General features: G+C 42.6%; 2 protein-coding genes across 3 annotated transcripts in view; one reads left to right on the plus strand and one right to left on the minus strand.

The window, feature by feature from the left end:
* Nucleotides 1-1,691: 1,691 nt before the first annotated feature.
* DHFR (dihydrofolate reductase) lies at nucleotides 1,692-20,837 on the minus strand. 2 transcript variants are annotated; one of them, XM_005143763.2, is made up of 6 exons: nucleotides 20,591-20,837; nucleotides 19,480-19,529; nucleotides 16,620-16,725; nucleotides 15,247-15,373; nucleotides 2,354-2,469; nucleotides 1,692-1,794 (listed from the first exon to the last, which is right to left on the minus strand). In XM_005143763.2, the coding sequence occupies exons 1-6, from the start codon at nucleotides 20,674-20,676 to the stop codon at nucleotides 1,707-1,709; spliced, it is 573 nt and encodes a 190-aa protein (XP_005143820.1). In that variant the 5' UTR covers nucleotides 20,677-20,837; the 3' UTR covers nucleotides 1,692-1,706. The 2 variants fall into 2 exon arrangements, with proteins under 2 accessions (XP_005143820.1, XP_030900236.1); XM_031044376.1 differs by lacking the exon at nucleotides 20,591-20,837 and adding an exon at nucleotides 20,458-20,486.
* The window catches only part of MSH3 (mutS homolog 3), a 121,986-nt gene continuing 117,180 nt past the window's right edge, over nucleotides 20,738-25,543 (plus strand). Inside the window, exons 1-3 of the mRNA XM_013127680.3 lie at nucleotides 20,738-21,029; nucleotides 22,697-22,817; nucleotides 23,437-23,666. Coding sequence (XP_012983134.2) covers nucleotides 20,916-21,029; nucleotides 22,697-22,817; nucleotides 23,437-23,666 — 465 coding nt within the window. The 5' untranslated portion in view covers nucleotides 20,738-20,915. The remainder of the gene's footprint in view (nucleotides 21,030-22,696; nucleotides 22,818-23,436; nucleotides 23,667-25,543) is intronic.

The following is a 25,543-nucleotide window of genomic DNA, read 5'->3' on the forward strand; positions in this document are numbered from 1 at the left end:
AGCTTGTGCACTCACTCCCCCCCTTGCTCTCCCGACTCCTGGAGAGTTAGGAAGAATCCAAAGAATGTAGCCCCCATGGGTTGAGATAAGAACAGTTTAATAACTAAGGTATAACATAAATCACTACTGCTACTACTACTAAAAATAATAATGATAAAGCCAATAACAAGCAAAGAGAATACAACACCTCACCAGCCACTGACCCATAACTCACCCCACCCTGCCCGACCGAGCACCGACTGATACCTCCTCCATCCCCCCAGAGCTCCTAGCTCTTCCGGGTAACTCTCGGTTACATTCTGGGTCTGACGTGCTATGGTATGGAATACGTCTTGGCTAGCCTGGGTCAGGTGTCCTGTTTCTCCTTCCTCCCCTCCTTCTCTGGCAGAGCATGAGGCTCAGAAAAGGCCTTGGACAAATCAAACATTTGAGCAGTAACTCAAAACATACTTGCTATCAGCAACTGTTCCCAGCCCAAAAGTCAAAACACAGCACTGCACCAGCTACCAAGGAGAAAAAATGACTGCTACTGCTGAACCCAGGACAAATGGTCACACCCAGAGGGTAGCAGTCAATGGCTCAATGTCTGGACAGACTTCAGCGACAGCTGGCATCCCTCAGGTGTTAGTACTGGGACGAACACTGTTTAACACCTTCATTGATGACATAGTGGGATTGAGTATGTCATCAGCATGTTTGCAGATGACATGAAGCTGAATGGTACAGTTGACATGCCCAAGGGACAGGATGAGATCCACAGGGAAGTGCACATACTGGAGAGGTGGGGCCATGTAAACCTCCTGAGGTTCAATGGGGGCAAGTGCAGGGTCCCGCACCCTGGTTATGGCAACCCCCAGTATCAATACAGGCTGGAGATGGAGGAATTGAGAGTACCTCTGAGGGGACTTAGGGGTACTGGTAGATGAGAGATTGGACATGACCCAGCAGTGTGCATCTGCAGCCCAGGCCAGTTGCATCTGTGGCTGTATCCAGAAGGAGCATGACCAGAAGGTTGAAGGAGGTGATTCTGCCCCTCTGCTCTGCTCTGATGAGTCCCTCCCTGCAGTCCTGCATCCAGGACTCTGGAATCCTGAGCACAGAAACACACAGACCTGTTGGAGAGGGTCTAGAGAAGGCCCACAAAAATAATCAGAGGGATGGAGCACCTCTGCTATGAGGAAAGGTTAAGAGAGTTGAGGTTGTTCAGCCTGGAGAAGACTCCGGGGAGACCTTTCAGTTCCTTATTGAGGAACCCTTCAGTTCTTAAAAGGGGCCTATAGGAAAGATGGGGAGAGACTTTTTAGCAGGGCCTGTTGTGACAGGATGAGGGATGATGGTTTTAAACTAAAAGAAGGGAGATTCGGTCTGGATGTGAGGGAGAAACATTCCAAACATTAATGGCCAGGCTGGATGTACTTCTGGGCAACTTGATCCAGATTAAGATGTCCCTGCTCATTGCAGGGGAGTTGGACTTAGGTGATCTTTGAAGGTCACGTCCTACTCAAACAATTCCATGGTCCTACAATTCTGTATTTCTACTGCAGAGTATATATTCAGAGTTGGGGTATGCTAATTGGAATAATTCACTACTGAGGTATTGTACTATCAAGTAGGATTTTCTTTCAATGCCGTACTACATATCTGCACTCAGTAAGACATCATAATTTAAAATGCCTTCCCTTAAGCAGCAGTACAGAAAACCTCATTTATTGTGCCAGGACAGCTTTTTCATACACTTCAAATTTGTACTGAATGCCATTCTCTTCTTGGATATCAGCAGGGACGCCTGGGTACCTGGAGAGAGGAGGAGAAGAGAAAGCAAAAGCCAATAAGTAGATAAAAGTATCAATATGAGTCACCTGTAATTTATTCAATCCATTAGAAAGAGAGTTGTTTGACTTTACATAAGGTATACTAAGCACAAACTACTTTTAAGAATCATGCTGATTCTTGCTTGTACACTTGTATGTACATTTTTAAATCAAGACCTTTTAAATCAAAAAAGCAAACTCTGAAGCAAAACCATACCTTCACGGCTTCATCAAAAAAACCCCAATATTTTCATTAAAGCCTAGAACATATTATTTAAAATGTCTGGCTCCTGAGGCAAGCATTTTCATTTCTGCCACCTCCCTTCTGCCTGTTGGATGTAATCTCATTGGAGAGGACATAACAGGATGACTGGAATATGACAACACAAAAAACACCACAGCAAATGGCAGAAACTTACAGTTCTATACTTGTTCCTGCTAAGTTTGTTAGGAAGAAATTACCCAAGAGAAAGGAGTAACTTTTGACACTGGATAGAAGTCTTACATGTGAATACAAGCCTAAAATGCACCTTAGTACTTACTCCGTCAAAAGTTTATAGTCATTGTAGTTGATTTCTGGAAAAAATGTGTCACTTTCAAATTCTTGTAAAATTCTTGTCACAAACAATCGGTGATTAATTGGCTTCTCCATTGCTGCCTTTAGAAACAACAGAAACAATTAAAGGTGAGTTGTTCCTTGTAAAACAGTTCAACCGTGCATGAAGTAGTGGGCTTTTCCAGGAAGTTTTAGTATCCTTGTTTTATAATGCTATTTGAAGTCTGTAAAATAATATCAAGTGTAACTTCTTACTTGGAACACTAGCTTTCTTTGCCAACTCTCCAAATTCTTGTTCTGTCTGCCTCAACTGTCACCATGACAGCTTTCAAAAAAACTAAGAGATGAGAGTCTCTATTTGTAGATTGTACACCAAATATGTTTTCTAAACCTAAAACTCAGTTACTATTTTAAGTATTTCAGGATTTAAGCAAAGCAGTGAAAACTGAACTGTAAATCTCTTTTGGACTTTGTCCAAGAGCACTTTCAAAGGGATAATTTCACTTTGTGGCAGTTCCACCTGGTGACAGCAATACCTGTTCTTAGAGCTTAGGCATCTGACAGAAATTAAGAGAACATGGCTAGTCCTGTGAAAAGAAAGCAGCTGTATGGCCTAGTCTCAATGAGCAATCTGAAGGCAATGTTTAGGATAAAAATGACGTCAGGCTGATAGAGCAGGGCTTGTTCAGCCTGGAGAAGAGAGATCTTAGAGCAGCTGCCAGTTCCTACAGGGGCCAACAAGAAAGCTGGAGAGGACTTTTGACAGGGGACTGTAAAGACAGGACAAGTGGGAATGGCTTTAAACTGACAGAGGGCAGATTGAGATGAGCTCTTAGGCAGAAGTTCTTCCTGTGAGGGTGGTGAGGCCCTGGCAGAGGCTGCCCAGAGAAGCTGTGATTGCCCCATCCCTGAGAGTGCTCAAGGCCAGGCTGGATGGGGTTTGGAACAGCCTGGTTTAGTGGAAGGTGTCCCCATCAGTGACAGAGGATGGAAGTGGATGAGCTTAAGGTCCCTTCCAACCCAAACATTCTAGGATTCTAGGATATGATTTATATTTGGTTGCTCTACTCTGCTAAGTATAATCTTCACTTGTATTGAGATTTAAGTATATAGTTGAATCACATCGTGGGCTGACATGCTACCCTGAGTTTGGCTGTTCCCATGGCCCTGTCCGGTCATCCCAGGGCTATGTCTGACTCTGGTTTCCTTTGCGGAGCCTGATCCCATTCTGTGGACCTGCTTCATTACTGTAAGCCCTGCCTGGTGAGGCCCCATCATGCCACTCAGATTATTTTGCCCATGGGTTCCATCTCCCGTCCCTTTGGGAGCACCCATTCCTCTATGTTTCCTGATGAAAGCTTCAGAAAAATAAATTTTATACCAAACATGAAACCTTTCATGTCTGGAGTCCGTAAAGGAACCTGTTCATAGAGCACTGGACTCTGACGTGGTCTCTGCAAACTTCTGCTCTAGACCTGGTAATATGGGGAAGGAACTTGATCACAGCTTCAGCACTTTCATGAAGATTAAAGTAGTTCCTCAATTCACTCTTGCCCTTTTCAGCCCCCTTTATCAGTTTCACCACTTCTTTGGTACAGAAAACAAGTTAGAGGATGCACAGTGCTGATCTGATAGAACACTGGCATACCTACTCTGAATTTAATCAAGGAAATAGACATCATACATACTTTAATGAATAGAATAGGGTGAATGAGTCTGTTTTAATGTAATATATACATACTATGAAGGTATAGAGGTATATAATCTTGAATATTTAAATACAGAAGTAACTAGATACATTTATGGTGGTCAGGCAATACTGTGGGAAGTTAGCACAATATTCAACATACAAACAGTTTCCAGTAAGTAGGAAACCAGTATGGCCTTTTTTGGCTTTGTGTGTTTGTAAATGTGAGGATAATTTATGTGATGGAAATGACAGACAGTGACAGAGAACTTGTTGGAAATTATGGTACCAAGGCAAGAGGAGGAGATACTTAGAAAAAAATTAAGACGTTTCTGAGCTCATGCTTCTGTAAATCGGAAAAATCTGCATCCTCACTCCATGGTCATTATGCTGCACTCATTCCATTGCCATGCTGGGTCTTCAAAGTTACTCTTGGCATGTTTTTAATTTATTGTATTTTGCTGCAGTTATCCTTGGACTGTATTTGTACCTGCACTGGTTTCCCCTGGGAGCTGTGTATGTTTTTGCTCTGCATATATGCTCCGTTACTTGTGTAGCAGCCGCTGGACCTTTAAAAATATTACAGTCTGATGCAAAAGGAAAAAGCAATGCTGATTTTTTTTTGCTTTCTTACTAAAGGACAGCCTATTAACACTGCCTGCTGTCTCAGGACCAGAGATGAATTTCCACAAGGGATGGAGTCTCTCCTGTTGTGCCAGGCACATCAACCCTGTACGTGAGCCAGTGTCCTTTATTACTGTCGTGGTTTAAATCAAATCCTCACAGTACTCTCACTCATTCCCCCCCTTGCTCCCCCAACTCCCGGAGAGTTAGGAAGGAGAATACAAAGAATGTAGCCCCCACGGGGTGGGATAAGAACGGTTTAATTGCTAAGGCACAACATAAATCACTACTGCCATTACTACTAAAAATAATAATGATAAAGCCAATAACATGTGAAAAGAATACAACACCCCACCAGCCACCGACCCATAACTCACTCCACCCTGCCTGGCCGAGCACCGCGTGCTCCTTCCTCCATCTCCCTCCAGAGCTCCATCCTTCCAGCTCTCTCTCCCAGTTGCATCCTGGGCATCACGTGCTATGGTATGGAATACCTCATTGGCTAGCCTGGGTCAGGTGTCCTGTCTCTCCTTCCTCCCGGCCTCCCCTCCTCCACCTGGCTGGAGCACGTGCTCAGAAAAGGCCTTGAACAAAAACACCCTCAAAACATGCTCGCTATCAAGCAACTGTTCCCAGCCCAGAAGTCAAAACACAGCACTGCATCAGCTACAAGAAGGAGAAAAAATGACTGCTACTGCTTAACCAATGACAATTAATCACACAAATCTCCATACCTTGTGAAAAGATTTTAGCATACCCTTGTCTTTCTGCTCACTTCCGGTAAGTCCTTGTCAGGCCTACCTCTGAAGCACAAAGTGAAAAAGAGATGACCTAAGGATCACCTTCCCCATAATTTCCATCTGCATTGGACTGACAGCCATACAAGGTTAATTATGTTTGCATGTGCAAAACTATTGCCTTGAATCAGTTTCTGTTTGTGGGTTAAAACAGCCCTGAAGCTCTGCAAGAAAGAATAGCCATGTATTACAAGTAGTTCTAGCATTATTATATGGAATATTAATCTTTTACAGATATACAGTCACCAAACCACTGTTAAACTAGTGGGGATAGCAACCAATTGCTTTCAAAGGGACATATTATTTCCAGTCATTTAAAGATTCACAGGTTTTTAGGACATATACACCCTGCTTCTGCTTTCTCATCATGTACTGATTATATAGAACAAGTGAAAGAGCCGAAGTAATTGTGTAAGGCACTTATTTTTCAAGTGTCTTCCTAGACAACAACATTGCCAATCCAAACAAAACATGAAAAACACTATAAAATTTCAAAATAAATTATCTGTTGATTTGCATTCTGGTTTTCAGCCTTTCTAATCATAGAATCACAGAATCATAGAATAGTTAGGGTTGGAAAGGACCTTAAGATCATCTAGTTCCAATCCCCCTGCCATGGGCAGGGACACCTCACACTAAACCATATCACCCAAGGCTTCATCCAACCTGGCCTTGAATAATACAGGCAAGCTCCATTACACAAGAGTATAAAAGAAAAATCTCACAGCTGAAGATCTCACAAGTTCTACATCTTGCCTAGGTAAAAGGACTTGCTAAGTTAAACTTGGGCTATTGGGAGAGTTGTGTTGATCATTGGGAGAATCATCATCTTCAAAAATCCTTCTTTCCCACACTGCTAGGGCTCAGCTTAATGAGGAGGGGAGCAGCCGTCTTTCCTAGTCCATGAAGGCTGAGCCTAGTGAGGGAGGAGACACTGTGGTAGCTTCCACCACCAGCTCTCTGACAGGGATAAGAGCAACAAAATGATTCTATGTTCGTTATTGAAAAGCCTCATCATTTTGTCCTTACAGAAACAGATACCCTTTAGTCACCAGGCTTTTCCATGTGTTAGTCTTAAAGGAGGGCCTTTTAAATATTTTCCTTTATCATCTCTGCAAGCAACTTTGATAAAGAGCTTAACAAAACCACCTTTCATAGCTGGTCATGCTCATTTTGATTTGTGTCTGCAAGTGACTCATATATTAACCTTTCTTAGTCATTATTTTTTTCCCAGAGGGATATAAAATCAGTAAGTTTTTCCACAAGAATGAACACAAAAGCAGTATTACACCTTTCTACATTAAAAGTCTTCTGAGTTTATTTTGAAGATTCTACCAGAAAAGCTGGATATGTCCCTCTCAAGCCTAGGAAGGTATAAAGATGCTAAATTAAAGAAGATTCTTAAACTTCATAAAGAAATTATTAGTTAATCCAGTAGTCCACTAGCCCGTTGTAGTTCTGTTTCCTCAGATTTTATTTACAACTATGTAAGAACAAGATGTAATGGACACTGAAGGCATAACTAGAATAGTCACAGATGTATTTTTACAAAATATAAATCTCTGTGGGAAAACAATGCTGTCACACTGCTGTGACCCTGCCACTTTTTTCTGTGAAAGAGATGTTAAGGGATTGCACTAGAAGAATGCTCAAAGAAGTGTTGTCACAGGAGGTCATCGAAGTACAGGAAAACGTGTTCCTATTCCTGTGTTTCTGATCAGGCAACTACACAAGGCTACACAACTACACATGAGAAAATAGAGAATGGTTGCTTTGAGCAACCTGGTCTAGTGGAAGTGTTGCTGCCCATGGCAGGGGGTTAGGACTAGGTGAGCTTTAAGGTCCCTTCCAACCCAAACCAGTCTGTGATTCTATGATTCTACGAAAATTCTGTGGCATTACAGTAATGAAGTAAGAGTTACAATTGCACATACAACATGAATGTCCCTCGGAAACAACTGCTCAAGACCATAAATGTGCATAATCAAACAACATTATCATGGGCTTGGTGGGACAGGGAAAGAATTTCAGGTCAATACAACCATGGCAACCTTCAGTCTCCCCTTTACACAAGATAATATTACCAAGCTTTCAAAAAATGTTAAGAGGATTATCCCACACTAATTAGTTCACCTAAACCAGAACTAGTGGAGAAGCTACTGCAGTGTTCAGCTTTCTGCATGGGTTGCTCCCAGAGCAGAACACTGCTTTAAAACAACAGAGAGGAGATTGAGAAATGAGCTCTTAGGCAGAAGATCTTCCCTGTGAGGGTGCTGAGGCCCTGGCACAGGTAGCCCAGAGAAGCTGTGGCTGCCCCATCCCTGCCAGTGATCAAGGCCAGGTTGAATGGGGTTTGGAGCAACCTAGTTTAGTGGAAGGTATCCCTGGCTGTGGCAGGGGGCTGGAACTGGATGACCTTTAAGATCTCTTGCAGCCTAAACCATTCTGTCATTCTATGAGAGGCATCATGTGCTCAATCAACACAATTCTAAGGAGCCTGTTTTTTGCAGCACGTTCTTTGACAACTCGGTTCACAGGGAGCAACAGCACTGTAACCTGCAGGAGTGGAGCATGTCAGCATGGAAAAACAAGTTGTCTGCATCTCCTGTGTAAGTGGATCTCAGCCCTCAGTCACATATCAGACTGAATGCAACACTACAAAAAACATGGCACCGTACACGTTAGTCTCTATGCCTGTAGGTACACAGCTCAAACCCACTTTGCCTTATATTCAGGGAAGGTAGAAAAATTACTATTATTTGTTTAATAGCTTACAGGAAATCCAGACATACTAACACCTAATCTTTAAAATGTATACTTTAGTATATTAGCTAGTGAAGTTTGGCAAGCTTGTTAATGCTCTTTTAAAGAAGTGATCCTTATGGTAAAGACTTGAAGCTTAGTAAATTCACAACCCATTCAGGCCATTCACAACCCTGCGAAGCCTATATGTTTAGTCAAGAAATTATATTTAAGAGGGTAATTAATTATCTGTAAGAGACTTGCTGCACTATGAATAGCAACTTTACAATTAAGATTTCTGGAGAATGAAAGGGCTCGATTACCACAGTATGCTAAATGCTAGTACCTAGGAAGACACCTGAGCATGAATATTAGATAAAATTTTCCCTTGGAGATTACTAGAAATTTATTTTTCCAGCTAAAGCCTCTTTGTTGAATTATTTCCCAAAATGCTTTTTATGACCAGCATCTATATTCTGTTATGGCCAGCCAGGAGATTAACTAAACAGCAAAATGAACAAAACTTCTCATGGAAAAACTTTTTACTCTGTTATAAAATGGCAAGTTTCTTCTCCAAATGTAATCATCATAGAATTATGGAGTGGTTAGGGTTGGAAAGGACCTTAAGATCATCTAGTTCTGAACCCTGTCATAGGCAGGGATTCCTCTCCTTAGACCATGTTCCCCAAGGCTCTGACCAACCTGGTCTTGAACACTGCCAGGGATGGAGCATTTATCACTTCTTTGGATAACTTGCTCCAGTGCCTCACCACCCTCACAGTAACGAGCTTCTTCCTCCTATCCAACCTGAACTTCCCCTGTTTAAGTTTAAACCCTTTGTCTTACCACTACAGTTCCTGTCGAAAAGTCTCTTTCCAGCAATCTTGTGCAGTCCCCTTTCAGATACTGGAAGGCTGCTCTGAGGTCTCCATGCAGCTTCCCTTCTCCAGGATGAACAGCTCCAACTTTCTCAGCCTGTCTTCATATGGGAGGTGCTCCAGTCCCCTCATAATCCTAGTGGCCCTCCTCTGGACTTGCTCCAACAGCTCCATGTCCTTCTTATGTTGAGAACACCAGAACTGTACACAGTTCTTCAAGAGATGTGTCACGAGAGGGGAATAGAGGGGCAGAATCACCTCCTTTAACCTGCTGGTCACACTCCCTTTTGATGCAGCCCAGGATACAGTTGGCTTCTGGGCTGCGAGCACACACTGAAGCCAGCTCATGTTCAGTTTCTCATCAACCAACACCCTCAAGTCCATCTGAGTAGGGCTGCTCTGAATCTCTTCTCCACCCAACCTGTAGCTGTGCCTGGGATTGCTCCGACCCAGCTGTAGGACCTTGCACTTGGCATGGTTAAACTTCATGAGGTTGGCATCAGCCCACCTCACAAGTGTGTCAAGGTCCCTCTGGATGGCATTCCTTCCCTCCAGCGTATCAACCGAAACACACAGCTTTGTGTCATCAGCAAACTTGCTGAGGGCGCACTCAATCCCACTGTCCATGTCACCAAAAAAGATGTTGAACAGGATCAGTCCCAACACCAAACCCTGAGTGACACAAGTCGCTACTGGTCTCCAGTTGGATATTGAGTAGTTAACCACAACTCTTTGCATGTGGCCATCCAGCCAGTTCTTTATCCACCAAGTGGTCCATCTATCAAATTAATGTCTCTTCAATGTAGATAGAAGGATTTCATTCAGGACAGTGTCAAACACTTTGCAGAAGTCCAGGTAGATGATATCAAGTGCTCTACTCCTGTTCGTCAAGTTCCATAGCCCGATTATAGCAGACCACCAAATTGGTCAGGCAGGATTTCCCCTTAGTGAAGCCATGATGGATGTCACCAACTACCTCATTGTTTTTCGTGCACCTTCACATGGTTTCCAGGAGAATGTGCTCCAAGATTTTGCCAGGCACAGAGGTGAGGCTGACTGGTCTGTAATACCCTGGGTCTTCCATTTTCCCCTGCTTGAAAATGGGGGTTATATTACCCTTTGTTTGGTCATTGGGAACTTCACCTGCCATTATTTTTCCACGTAAGTAAATGTACACTTCTTTCTTTCTTTTCTTTTTTTTTTTTTTCGTCTCTGTTTAATATTTGAGGATGTGCTGGACAGTTCCTACTCCTAGTAAAAAAATGATTTTTTTCTATCAGTTCAAAAGATCGTTTAAATCCAGTTAAAATAAACTGATAACTTATACTGAGCAGGCTCCCTCAGGATCTCCAGTAAGCACTATTCCTCAAAGTCAAAGCCCAGTCCTGAATCTCTCAATTAAGAGACAGTACCTCCACAAAGAGTGTATCTCCATGAGTGTCTTAACTTGAAACATATATGTGGTTTTGAAATTAATCTTCCAATTGTCCCCACTCACTGTGCTTTTGCTGTTCCGGAAGCAATCTTGGTACGCCTTGTCTACATTGCCTGGAAATTAAGCCAAATCAGAAAAGCGTCTCTAGGAACATGCCTGATAAGCTCAAACACCTAATGGGGACTCACAGGCCAGAACCAATGAGTGAGCCACCACCATGAGTTTTCCACCACACAATGAGCACTCATGAGCCAGCAGATGACTCTCAAGTGTCAAGTGCTCATGTGAAATCATGGAGTGCCTCTCATGGTGCATAACAGCTTCATTATGCTGGCCATTGCTGCACTGCTTCACTCCTCCTTCCTTCTCCACACAATCAATAGCAACTCAGGAGATCCAGAATAATGCAGAAAATCCAGTACTAGCGTCACACTGAGATGCAAGGAAATGAAACCTGCAAACCTGTGTTGTGAGAAGTCCAAATGTTTCCCTGGAGGCAACAGTGGAACCTTCTGGTATGTCAGGAGATTATAAACCTGATCAGGTGATCAGTGTCAAGTCAAATTTAATGAGATGAGGCTTTTGAACGGTCAAGGGACTGCAGAAGCTGTTTTCAATTTTTTCAGCTTTCACTTCCTAATACTGGTACTCTACTCACCCCTCCCTGCACCCACCAAAATGCCTGCTATGTCTACCTGTTCTGCCTTTTCCTGTTGCATAGGTCAAGGCCCACAAGAGACAGTTTCCCAGAGTATGCTGCTGAACACAGGATGAACATGACAGACATAAGCACTTGGACGGCCACACTGTTCAGAGTTCATCTTTCTCTGTTCTTCACAGTACTTGAGACAGCTTATGTCAGTACTCCCACCACCCTGAAGAGCACTGTCCTTCACAACCTAGGTGCAGCGGGCAAAGAAGGCCATAAGCAATGAATGAACAGCTACAGCATGTCCTTTTAAACACTGACAGTCCATCAAGGCTTGTCCCCTTCTCCTTTGCAGTCCTACAAAGAAGAGGTCATAAGCAGGAGCAGCCTGTTCCCTCCCCATTCCTTGACCCTGTTGCTGAGGACAGCATCCTGTCTTGAAATGCCATCCTACAACCCATGCTTTAGCACCTTTACTTGTCTCAGTTCTTAGAGGCTTCTGCAGTTGGGCAGCTGGGTAGATGCTCCAACTTGGCACAACTCTCTGGATGAGGATAAACCAGGCCTGTGTTCCAGCATGGTATCTGGGCAGAACAGCATGAAGCACAGAAGAGATGCAGTATTTCAGGTAAGGCAGGTGTTTAAACATCTCCAATGACCCTGGGCAGAAAGAAGGTTCCAGCATCCCTCTTCCATCTGAGGTTCTTTGGAAACCTCCTGAAATGTGTGAATCAGCCTCAGTTCATGGACCACCCTAGTAATGCTTCTGGGTTGCTACCCTGGGCCCGGAACCCAGCTGGGATTTGGGTGCTGCCCAGAGTACCCACAAAGGATGTAGACAACCAAAGACAGCAGAGGCCTGGAAGACTGTACACGTTTCCTCCTCATACCATCTACAGAAATATGGCCTGGAGGATTGATTCAGCCTGCTCTGTGACAACAACCCTGATCATGATTAACTGATCAGAAATTCCTGAGTTTAGGAGCTGTGTTGAAAGGCTCCACAGGACAATCAGCCACCCTCTTGAATAATGTTGTGGACTCTGAAAGTGTCTGGCACTGGCAAAGCTTTTGTAGCAGCTTTTGACAGACAGCCTCGGTTGTGCAACCTCATTCAGTATTCCGCATCTGCTTTTTATTCTCCAGGATCCCCATACCAATGGGATGCCACCAGCCTGAGCTCAACCCCTGTGCACAGAGCAGCAGATCAACCAGGGCAGAGCTGCTACAGTGAAGACTCCAAGAATGCCATTATCATCCATCTTCCTACTCATCCTTCAAGACATCCACAACAGCCTGTCTGTGACAGGCTGTAAAAGCAGCCCACCCAAACTAAGTTCAACGGGTGCATGCATTAGCTTGCTGTTCCCTTTTGTAGTGATCCTGACTGAAAGATCACTGTACATTAAAGAAATAGTAATTCACAGAACAATTAACCTGAACAGACCCAAGCCTGTACTGTGCTGTGCATATTCTTTGGCCACAGGATAAGCTCAGCCAGAAAACTGTAACAGAAGAGCCTGCAGGCAGCTCCCACTTGGTGTCAACAACTATACCACCTGCGTGTCCTCGCCTTTATCTAAAAGAGCAGCAAGTTCTCATGTGAACGTCCCTTTTGTGGGGTAGGGGGCAGCCCTTTCTACAGGCAGGGTCTGTGCAGCATGCTTGGATGGAAGCTTGTTCGATGCCACACAGCTTAAGAGTTCCCAACATACACAGGGAAGTAAATTTACTTATACTATTCTGCCATGTAAAGCATTAGTGCTAGCAAGTAGCATTTAAAATGATACTTTTTACAGCCTTGGTGCTCTTCTAAATGGGATCTAAATGGAGTAGCTCCTCCTAGTGTAAACAGCTCTCTACTCCTCTGCTGTGTGGCTATGCTCAGATGCAGAAGAATTTACTCAGCAGGCACAATACTATTACTTGTAAATAAGTAGGAAGAGCCAGGCACAAGGTCAGGAGCAAAAAAGGGTTGATGGTGGTGGGTGGAGACAATATTCTCACAGGAGAATGGATATTTGGTACATGAGCTATGAATAACTCTGAAAGATACAGCAAGGCCGTGAGAGGCCCAAGGAAGCTTAAGCAAGCAAGATAAGCAGAAGCTGGAATTCACTGAGTAATGAGAACTGTGGACTGTTGGCAAGCGTTCGAGGTCAAATTCTCACACCTGTGCTTAACCAATTATATGTTAGTCACTAAGGGTCTTCTAGACAAGTATCCAATCATGATATGCCAAATTGCTGCAGGTGTGTGTAAGCAATAGTATATAAGGAGTTAATGCTTTGCAATAAATGGCTTTTTGTCTGATCATATTGGTCTCTGACTGAGTCCATTCCGCAGCAGTGGTGGGTACCATCATCTGCAGGAGGCAGATGACAAGTACAGTGCTTTCCAGAATGGCCTGCCCTCCTCATCAAGGTCTGTCGTCAGAAAGCTCTATCTCACTTGAAACATCCGAACTTTGGGTTAAACTCCCCAAAGTGCTAAAGTGGAAATGTCATGTCCTCAGCACTACCTGTTTCAAACTGCTCAAAGTGCTTCTTGCACTTACTTGCTGAAGTAGTTAAGACACTTTCTCCGTCACAGGTTTGTACTAATAGACACAATCAGTTCTAAACCTTTGAGCAATATAAAGTAGCAAGATAAAAATAATGCTTTAAAAGCAAATAACTGCAACTACTGAATAATTTGTTTAATTTCAATTGCTAATTGCCATTTTACTTCCCACACATTTCTACATGGTATAGTGGAAACATTCCTGCAATCCTTTGTGCATCTTCAGTACAGGCACTGAAAATATTACCTGAAGTTTTGATAAGGTGTATGGTTTCCACCAAACTCTTTTAACTAATGAATTAAAAATTCCTTTGAAATATCCCAAGTAGGTGCTCGAAAGGGGGAAAGCCGCTGAAATTTTAAGTCATATTCCTGGGGATCAGCACAAGAAAGGTGTTGCAAAAGTACTGTTGATGAAAACTACCTATTTATAATGTAAGTATTGGTGAGTAGTAATATAATAAAATGGCATGTTTTCCTACCAAGTATCAGCCAGACACTGGAAAAACAGTTAAATTAAAAGTCTACAACACAGATGCTTCTGGAAGAAATAAGCACTCTTTGTAGCACTAGATGAGTATGTAGCCATTGCATGGAAGAGGCAAATGCTTCTGCTCACACACTGCATTCTGCAGAATTACAGGCAGGAGCCAGATCCAGTCTCTTGCTCGTGTTGGACAGTTATGCCCAATCTGAAGAGAATCCGTCTCCAGAAATAAACTTGCTACATATTGCCTGGAAGCAGGCCTTTTAACAGTTGAGAGTGAAGGGCAGGTTACTTCTGCATGGTAATAATTTATGGACTGAATGCATTTGGACATGAAGTAAGACGCACCACATGCAAAAGCAATTATAAAACATAAGTAAAAAAAATAGAGGAACAACAGTGTTCTATAGGTTATTTGCATATATATCTTATTTTCCTTACAACAGTAGCAATATGTAACTACTTTACTTTTTCTCTTTTTTTTACTGTAAAACACACATTCCCTAAGACACGGAGAAGTTCATGAAACGCACAAGCCACAGAGGCAAGTATCAGAAAATGTGTTTTCCTACAGTGTATTCAAAGCATATTATCAACCCTAATCGGCTACCAGGAGCATGATGGCATTCTTATCACACACCTGAAGTCCAAGTGCCAAACAAGAAGTGGAGTGTATTTCCCAGCATACTTGTAATGACTAAAGGACAGCAGAACTGTTTGCTCCTCTTAACTAAGAGTTTTTCAGTTGAAAAAATTAGCAATTTAGGTTTTTAAGAAAAGTTCTCAAAAGCACAATGACTGTGTGACCCCGGACCATTAGCAACAGCTAATGGTTACCTGGACAGGTATTTCAAATTTGTGAGTTGAAATTTTACTCTCCAAGACTTGTTCTGTTGGAATCACTGGAGTTTGCTGAGTTGTGTAAAGAAAAGAATTTCCTAAAGCAGAGGTAATAGGAGCTTGAGTCATCTTTATCACATCATACAAAATGAGTTACTTAGGAGTACTCTAAACGTACCTTGTAAACTGAAGTGCCTCCAACGATCCAGACCATGTCTACTTTACTTTTTAACTCTGGTGAATCCAAAAGAGCTAAAGCATCATCCAGATTTTTTGAAAGATAATGTGCTCCCTTTGGGGTTTCCCTAGAAAAGGCAAAATAATTGAAGGACAATTCACCGTGATAATCTAGATGTACAACGTGTTTTGATTAATTCCCAAATAACTAAAGGTTTCAGACGAGGTAATTGTTAGTCAATGGAGAACCAGGTTTTTTTACCCATTATCAAGGCATTCTGTTTACCTGAATAAGAAAGAAAACACTTAATGGGTATTTTTGCTATGTCCCAAATTTCTTTGGGTTATTTTGCGACACAGCTGGACCTTCTCTCCCCCTTCCAAACTCCATTTCAGCAGTCAACAAAAGTACAAGCTTAGACCCCAATTCTCAAACTAGACACATGAACAGAAGGACAGGTTTGCGTCCTCAAAGTCTTGTCAGGCAGTTGAGACCTGTCAACTGTCAAAGTAGTCTATGTACACCTGTAAACTTGTAATTAAAAGAAAATGAAAAAAGGCATGTCACTGCCCATCACAGGCATTACATGAACACTGCCTCTGCTACAGGTATGGGGATAAATAACTAAAGGTTTCAGACGAGGTAATTGTTTTGAAATGCCTACTATTGCTAAACTACGTTAGAAAACTCATCTGACTGCAGGACTGCTTGAATAAATCACAATCTAATAATAACTGTGACTTAAAAGGCATTATAAATTACAGATATGAAATTTTATATCATGTTTTTAAAAAAGTGTAACAGAGACATTTAGATACCTATAAAAGTAGGTTTTTACTTGAATTCTAGAATATTAATAGTCTGTTCAAAAAAAGTAGTCAAAAAAGCCACTATCCCCCTCCCCTATTCACTCCCAAATCCACCAATATCCTCCAAAGTATAAACCATTATAAGTGAACACTGATGTTTAAGAATATCTGGATGACTGTAGGTGGTGCATTCAAGGAGAGGGCTCTGAAAAAGGACAATTCTTTTTCCTTGAATGCAAACAAAAATAAACTTTGAAAAAGCAATTAGGAGCCACTCATTTAACCAGGCTCTAGAGAAATAGTTAAATAGATGGGTCAGAAAGATTGCTGATATAGTCAGATGGTTTGTTTGTAAAGCTAGGACTTGTATTTATTAAAAGCAACAACAGTTATCTTGCGAATTAATTAAAAAAGAAAAAAGTAGTGATATCACACAATAACAGAGATGTTTCCTAAGCAGATATCAAAAATGCTACATTTAGAGTTGTATTATGATGCATTGCTACTCATTTGTAAGTGTAGACTTTTTATTTGTTTGACAGGCCTGTCATTCATCATACGTACTGGAGCTCCCTGCTGAGCACTATATTAATTCTGTCTTTCAGAGGACGATTCTTCTCAGGAATGGAGAACCAGGTTTTTTTACCCATTATCAAGGCATTCTGTTTACCTGAATAAGAAAGAAAACACTTAATGGGTATTTTTGCTATGTCCCAAATTTCTTTGGGTTATTTTGCGACACAGCTGGACCTTCTCTCCCCCTTCCAAACTCCATTTCAGCAGTCAACAAAAGTACAAGCTTAGACCCCAATTCTCAAACTAGACACATGAACAGAAGAACAGGTTTGCTTCCTCAAAGTCTTGTCAGGTAGTTGAGACCTGTCAATTGTCAAAGTAGTCTATGTACACCTGTAAACTTGTAATTAAAAGAAAATGAAAAAAGGCATGTCACTGCCCATCACAGGCATTACATGAACACTGCCTCTGCTACAGGTATGGGGATAAATTAATCTCTGTGTGCAAGATCAACTCATACACTCAAAAGAGTACTCCTGGTGTGAAAAAATATCACTGTTCTCTTTATAAATCCAAGCAGCACACAATAATAATTTTGGGTTTGCATGTTCCATCATTTCAGTTATACGATAAGGAATAATTGCCAGCTTTGAGTGTTATTTAAGGGAGGGAAAAAAAACCCAAACAAAACACCAAGTTAAAGGGTAACTTTGAGAAGAACCAGTTAAATTGGATGCAATGCAAAAGTGCAATAGGTGTCCTATTATATTCTAGCATTCATGGTAAGCATAATTTCTGATCAAATACAAATGTTCATTAGTTGATTCTCTCTTATATATACCCTGCTAAAAAGAGGGTTTCTCTTTATAAGCAAATAGAGTTGCCAGAGAAATAAACATACAAAAGGTAACAGGAAATGTTCTACAGTGTTACATAGCAGGAGAGATTTTAGAGAAAAGACAACAGTACTTGTTCACAGCTATCCTCCCTGCTTCTTGATGAAAGAGGGGCTGGATCTTCTAGACCACACCACAGAACCAACCTTCCAGTTGTTCTTGAGCAGTGTCTGAAGACCCTTCTCCTGCACCGTAATTTCATGAGCAAGTTTCCAAGAGCTATACTGAGGTGTCAGTTTAGATATGTTAGCACAGACCACTAGCACTACTGCTGAAGGAAAGGCACAAGTTGTGAACAATGTATGTATTTCCTCACTAAAGATTCACTCAGATGCTTAAGGGCTCAGAACAAAGATTTGTCTAGAACAGCTAATTCACAGAAGTGGCTAGTGCACGTATGCACACAGACTAAAAGCAAGATCATGTGATGCTTCTGCACTGTGCTCTTTCCACTTTCAAAAAATTCTCTTTCTTGAACTGATAGTGACATCCCTGTTGTGAAGATCTATGGCAGCATAACCCATTAAGAGGTTATGAACCAACTTCACTATCTAGCTCTTGGGACATAGCTTATTAAAAGATGTGCAGGCAGGATGGAATATTTTTTTCTTCTTAATTGTATGTGAAACATAGGGGTTTTTTGGGTTTTTTATTTTTTTTTGCTATGGATTACTTGTACGATGCAGGCATACAAGAAGACTTACAATTGTGTTCTGTCTCTTTATATGCAAGATTAAAATGGGCTTAACTGTCTAAACAGTAAGTAAAATATTTCACTAAAGGCTGTTTGCAAAATGAAATTAGATATTATTTGTGGCATATGGCAGAGACCTGCAAATCAGGTCACTTAATCAAAACAAGAGTACATGTTAGAGAATTTTTAGCAAACAAGTGAGTTTTGCCAGGCAGTGGTTTTAACAGTAGCATGAAAAAAGCACCACAGGAAACAGACTGACCATGCTGGCAAATAAAGACACAGCAGAAATGCTAAGATAAGCTTGATGTCTCACACGACCCTGATTCCACCATAGACAGTGAGCCTGACACATGGATCAGGAAGATCCTGTTCCTCCTCTCCCAATGCCTCTTCTCCTACCACACACCTTGTACTAGCAGTCCCCACTGACCCACAGCAGCCTAGTCTACTGCGTTAGAGAATTAAAACAGCTTAAATAAAAGTCAAACCAGCACCAAAGTCAGGGTGAAAGAGGAGTGGAGGCATTGCAAGACTCATCTCTTCTGGCAGCAGTTAGTACCCAAGTCAGAGCAAATCAGTTTTTTAATCCCTTGCATTCTTACCCCATTTGTGCTTTCACTTTTTTTTTCACAGTAACTGGTTTTACCTCACCAAATTAATAGTCTCAAATATTACAATGCAAAGGTTCTGGTCTGCTTGTCCTGAACATTATTGCTGTGCGCTACCAGTACAGCTGTTTATTACTATGCACAGATGACGGCATGGATCTGCAGTGTTGCTGCTGTATGTACCAGTACAGTTAAGGTTTTCTGGCTACTGGATGGCTCAGCACTCAGAAAATGAAACTAAATTACTATCAAAGGACCAGAGGGGTGGAACAAATAGTCAAGGCTGAGCTACAGCAAACAAGTTAGATTAGCTAATAGAGCCTGAAAAAACAACCAACCCTCTGCTGATTAACTGGCAAATAGAAACCTTTCCTTTCTTAACACGTCAGAGTTGTAGGTAAAGACAGGCAGCTGAAGTTTTCTATCCTGTTGGAGAACCGAAACTTTGAAGCTCTCTTTATTTACACATCACCTGCAGCACTGAAACATCAGGTTCATCTCCATTTTCTTCACCTAACCCGAAGTATCTGTAGATGACACATTTACAAGGGGTAAAATACTTGTGAGGCTTGGGAAGGCAGGTTGTTTGCAGAAGCAGGACCTTTTAAGTCAGGGAAAAATCAAATTACCAGGATTTTCTGTGACTGATACCACAGAAAATAACTTTACTAGACAGAAGCAAAACTCAGGAAAAAGAAAAACATTACCTTCAACTTGGGATGTGCTAGTCATTCTCTGGAAGTACTTATACTCATTCCTGGCAAGAAAACAAAAAGAGCATTAAGCATTACAACATGGCTTAGGAATAAGATGCATTTCTCTAATTCGAAGAAAACACAAACAGAATGAAACAACAAAAACATAACACAAACACCACTGGTGCCCACGAAGAAAAGGCTGGACAGGGCCAGCCCCATGCCATGCCTGAAGCGAGACCTTTGGTCCCAGCTCTGCTTGCATAAAATGCAACTAGGTTGGAAAAAAACGTTTAAAATCATTAAGTCCAAATGTTCCCTAGACTGCCAAGGCCACCACTAAACCATGTATCTACACGTCTGTGAACACTTCTGGGGACAGGGATTCCACCACTGCCCTGGCCAGCCTGTTCCAGTACCTGTTTAGTCTCTTGGGGAAGAAATTGTTCTGAATACCCAGTCTAAACCTCCCCTGGCACAGTTTGAGGCTGTTTCTTCTTGTCCTACTGTTTGTTCCTTGGGAGCAGACCAGCCACCTCCTGGCTCCATCCTCTTTTCAGCTAGTTTTAGAGCTGTAAGGTCCCCCTGAGCCTTCTCTCTCCAGACTAAATATCCCCAGTTCCCTCAGCCGTTCCTCACCACACTTGTGCTCCAGGCCCTTCAGCAGCTCCACTGCCCTTCTCTGGACCCGCTCCAGCACCTCAACGTCCCTCTTGTAGTGACGAACCCAGAACTGGCGCGGCCTCACCAGTGCCCAGGACAGGGGGATGATCACTGCCCTGGCCCTGCTGGCCACAGTATTGCTGATACAAGGCCATGATGCATGACAGATAACCCACGGCCAGAAGCCTGCCGACGCGCCTCCTTGAATCCCCCGGAGATACCCGCCAAGGCGGCGGGTCCCGGCAGCCATAGCCCCGGCCGCAGTGCCGCCGACAAGCACCAAGAACCCTTTCCCGCCCAGCTGAGCGTCACCCCCATCAAACCTACAATTCCTAGAGCGCAACGCGCGGCTCCACGGTCGCCAGCCAGCAGGAAACGCGCCGCAGTGCGGGTTGGGAGTTGTAGTCCGCCCGCGCGCCGGCTACCCCTGGCAGGCAGACCCCCGCCATATCCGCGGTACCTGAGCGGCGGCCAGGGCAGACTGCCGTCCTTCCCGATGCCCATGTTCTGGCACACGGCCACGATGGAGTTCAGCGAGCGCACCATGACTCCCACCGTCGCCTCCCTCCTCACCGGACTTTGCAGCGCGCGGGCGAGCACACAGAAGCGAGGCGGGCTGGCGTGAGAGGGGCGGCGGAACCTCTTGACGCGGGAGATTGTGTGCGCCGCTCAGCGCACCACGGCCAGAGGCTGTTCATACGCCGCCCCGCCCCGCGCCCGTTATCGCATCCGGTGGGGAAGGTGGTGCCGGTGTCCGCGGCCTCGGCCTTGAGTCCGCCATCGGCATGCCGCGGGGGGTGCGGCGACGGCGGGCAAGCGGCGGCGGGCAGCAGCAGGTGCTGAGCAAGTTCTTCGAAGCGGAGGAGAGCGGCGGAGAGCAGAGTGCCGCCCTGCAGACGGTGCGCCCGGGGCGGCTGACTGGGGCTGAGGGCTCCTGTAGGGCACGGTCCGTGCCGCTGATACCATGCGGGATTTCTGTCGGTGGTGGTGGTGGAGGTCCCTCGGGCCTGTCCGGATAGGTCGTGTCAGCAAGTCGTGACAGGGAGGATTGGAAGGATGCCCTGCGGCGGTCCCTCCATCAGGCAGGGTTTCTAGCTTAACCAGTGCTTGCTGTAGCATCCGTGCCTTGTTTAACACAGGGGAGACATACCGAGTCTTTCCGGAAACTGCCGTCATATGCCCATTTTGTAGGACCTCAGACTTGACATAAAGCTTGACAAAGCCAGTGTTTTGATAAATGCTGCATCAGTATTGGACCCCGTGGCACTGCAGTCATGGAGCTCAGTCTCCTGTTCCGTGCAAGGCCAAGAGAGCTGCAGTGATCCAGCAGCCTCTCCATGTCGCTGCTGGGAAAAAAATACTTTCTCTCAGCAACTGGGTTTCATCATGAGTTTATATTTTCCAGTCTCCCTGTAGATAATGTCTGTAGCCCTTTGTGGCCCTGGAAAGGTGTCTGCTTTTTTCACCTGTGTCTCAAGTCAACCCTTTTTGTCATATTCGGCCTGATATATTTTGAAAGGTGTGATTAGTAGTTTTTGCCCATGCAGAAAAAATGCTTTCTAATTAGTGTTAGTCTGGTGGTATGTAAAAGTGGACTTGGAAGGGGACCACCCTGCCACTCATGTGGATTGTGCATGTGGATATGTTATGTAGAGGTTATGGGCTTAGTTGTGGAGTTTGGAGATCCTGTGTAGTTACAAGGAGATAGAATTTCCCACTAATATACTCAAAACCATCTGAGATTACTCTATGAAACAGGAATGCTAGCTGCTAAAAGCACCTATTGTGTGTTTATGTTTGCAGGTGCAAGTTACTTCTTTAGTCACACTGCATTCTGTTGATAAGTATGACTAAAGAAGTCATCAATTATGAAACAAAATAAATGAATGATGAATCAGAGATGAAACAAAAGAAATTTTTACATTTTCTGTTTGTGAATTGTTAAAAGTGCACGTGTCAAAAGCCTTCTAAAGGAGCAGTGGTTGAAAGTACCGTGTTCTGTACGTGGGGAATGATACTAGATAGGTGTTTACAGATAGTTTAGGTAAATCTTTTAAGTGTGGGTTAACATTTACAGGATGGTGTGGAGAAGATACTCTTCCATCATTGGGATGTAGGCTGTAGGAAGTCATAAGTGCCTCTTAGATCCCAGTATAGGACAAGAAGAGGACTCTGAACTGAGGGAATGAATATCTGCAGAAGAGACCTGATCCAGACACAAATGTTTGGTGTGTGGTATGGTGGGAATGTCAGTTAAGTGCTAGTTCAGTTTTCTGCCACAGAGGTAGTTCTGAGCTGCCTTTTGAAGCTATAGAAACTATAAGTGTTTCTTTCTGGCACAACAGCCAAATTGTTCACAGAATGCACTATTTAGCTTCCTCTGGTGGCCTTCAATGTTAGAAGAAGTATTTTATAAACAAAAAAGTGGGTAGGTAAAAATAAGGATTTCATGTATTGTAAATTCATTTCATGCTATCTCTTTATGAAATAATTGGGTGCATTGTCGTTCATGGAAGATGGCAAGGATAAAAAGTAACTGAATTTCTCTGTATAATTTATGTTTTAGGCTTCTGAATTTGGCACAAGGAGAACATCAAATCAAAGCAATGAACCCTGTGAAAAGAAGACCAAGGTGCAACAAATTACTCTAGAAGACATCTGTAATTCACTGAAGCCTCAGGATAAAAGTGAGTTTACTGTGAACAAACCTTCAAGCATTTATATCCAATAAGTACTCTTTTATTGTCAAATGTAAATGCTGTTTGTAGAAAACCAGAAAAACAAATCAGTGAAGGTAAAGTTCATTACACTTGCACTTCACCAAAAAGAATAACCTCACTGTTCTTTTTAAAGAGGGAATTATGTTCAGTTTTGTGGGTGTGATAGTGATTTGAAGCATCATTAAGACACTATCAACTAGCAACTAGTCTGCTTACAAACTGTAATGAAAAAATACCACTAGTGTTTTCTGATACTCTTGGCTAATTTTGTGGCTTTGCAGTTATCAGTACAGAAATAATCCGTACAGAAAACAATTTTGTTTCTTTTCCCATATATGAAGAAGAATATAGATGAAGATTATTGATTTTCCAAGGAAGTTAATCAAGATGGTTGCATGCACAATTCTGTGGGGCTGGCAGAAATACTGCATTGAGAGAAGGGAAGGATTGTAGGGAAGTGAGTGATAGAGCAAGATGATTGTTTTCTCTGCTTACTGATGTCATTCTAATAGGTATTCTGTTTTAGAAAATAAGTTGCTAATATGTTTTTGTTCCTTTTATTTTTTTGTTTTTTTTTCTTTTTTAGCTGAAAAAGAACTTCAGAAGTGTGAAAAGCCCCGTATATGTTTGCAGACTCTAGGCAGACTAAGAGAATTCTGCAGTGATTGGGACCAGCAAAGTAACAGATTCCAGGAGGATAGTTTTCAGAAGGAAGAATCTCTGAGTTTGGAAAAATGTCCCGCTACTATTGGAAAAAGTTCAGAACTGAAAAAGCCTCTTCAGTCTTTGGACAGTAGCCCAAAGGTTGCTCAGAAGGTACGTAGAGCTCTGGTCCAGTGCTATGCAGATTGCTTTTTGTGGTTTAAAAACGCAAGCTTTGTCATGAGATTCCCTTTGTGTTTTAGTGTTCTGTCATGAAATAGTGCAGCAGTGCCTAATAGGCCAGTGTTTCTGTATGGATATTTTCCTGGAACTCCTAGCATAGTGAGCTGGATGTCTCTTGTCTCTTACACCTGTTCAGTGATGCCACTGAAAAAAACAGTAAGGAGAGGGCAGAACCACTGGCAGTGTATATCATAAGTGTGTGAACCCATAATATTGTAATAAAAATGTTCAGTGTACCCTTTAGCTCAGCTTTCTTTCAGCTCTGTCAGTTTTGATACAACCCTGTAAAATTCCAAGCAGGCTTTCTTTGCAAAAATATGATGTAGAATTACTGCTGAGATGTAGCTTAATACAGTTGCTGATAAATCTAACTACTAAAGATATTACTGTTTTTTTTAATCTGCAGAAAATATGGGTGGCTCCCACGAAAAATTATCTTTTTAGAAGTCGATAAGAGTATGATAGTACTTGCTTCTCCTAATTATGGGGCTAATTTAATTGGTTGGGTTTGGGATCAGCTTGCTAAGTTTGAAGTACTGAAGTACTTCACTTTGAAGTACCTGGAGGTCCTGGAAGTCATCTCATAGCTGACTGTGGTGGTGTTGCCTTGTGACCCAACTGCTCTTTAGCAAAGCTTTGTATGTGTTTTTGGAGGAAGGCGGTTGTATGAAAGGTAGTATAAATGATCTGACATTCCCTATCTGAAGGTTATGACATTAAGCTGAGTCTCTGGGTTGTGTGAATGTGAGATCGAAAAGTACATCTCTTTCTTGTGGCAAGAGATTTCTGTTGTGATGAATTGAGATTGTAGGTATGGTCAGTTGGAGAACACAGGAGACTGACCCGTCCCTCTTCTTAAAGCACTTGACTGTCTGGTGCTTCCTAATTTCTGACCCTTTCTCCATGCAGTTATACCAGATGCTGCCCCTGCTAGTTTAATCTGTGTCATACTTTAGCATGTCTCACAGATGTTGGAGAAACAGTTCTAGAAGCTGAAACTATAAAATCTATGTGTTTTATATATGACTGTTTATGAAACATGCATGGGGAGTATTAGTGACTTTCTTCTGTAAACTGGAGGCAGCATATGCCTGGCATAAGTTGTTAGTTAAAAATGTGTGTGTTGCAGTGGAAGTGCATGTTTGGTGAGCAAAGGCATGTTCAACATTCCTTCCACTGACCTGTGGACCTAAGATTGTTGTTTCTGCAGGTTTCTCTTTATCTTTGAACAGACATGATTGTTAATCTGTGTATCAGCTGTACAGTATTTCTGCCTTCCTATTACAAAGTTGGTTTCCAGTGCACTGACACTGTTGTGCTTTTTATAGCAATATTGCCACTGTGTATATGTATGCTTAGGTGGTTGTCACCAAACAGCCTTTGGATCCAGTCAGTCACAGGTTGTCTGTGGGATTGGCAGCTGTTAACTCACTTCCTAGAGCACAAGGAAGGTCAGCTTTAACCCTGTGCAAAGAGACTCTGCAAGCAAGATGTATGCAAAGTAAAAGTAAAGAGCAGTTATTTCTTAATATACTCAGTAGATAGTGAAGACTCATGACTTGACAAAGTATTACTGTCATCTTTCTCTGAAGGACATCAGCTGAGTCTGTGCTGCCCAGGCAGTCAGGTGGGAAGGGGCTGGCCTGCCTTCCTTGGAGTGGCTTATCTCAGTGCTTGTGTCTCGCTTTTTTCTTAAGAGTTAGAACTTTTTATTATGTGGATAATTTTCTCCTAAATCCCTTGAGCTGCTAACTTACTACCATCTCAACGATTCAACTTTCATGTGTTTTTACTTCTTTTACCTTCTT

The sequence above is a fragment of the Melopsittacus undulatus genome, chromosome Z (assembly GCF_012275295.1).
Source record: "Melopsittacus undulatus isolate bMelUnd1 chromosome Z, bMelUnd1.mat.Z, whole genome shotgun sequence".
Classification (NCBI taxonomy): Eukaryota; Metazoa; Chordata; class Aves; order Psittaciformes; family Psittaculidae; genus Melopsittacus; species Melopsittacus undulatus.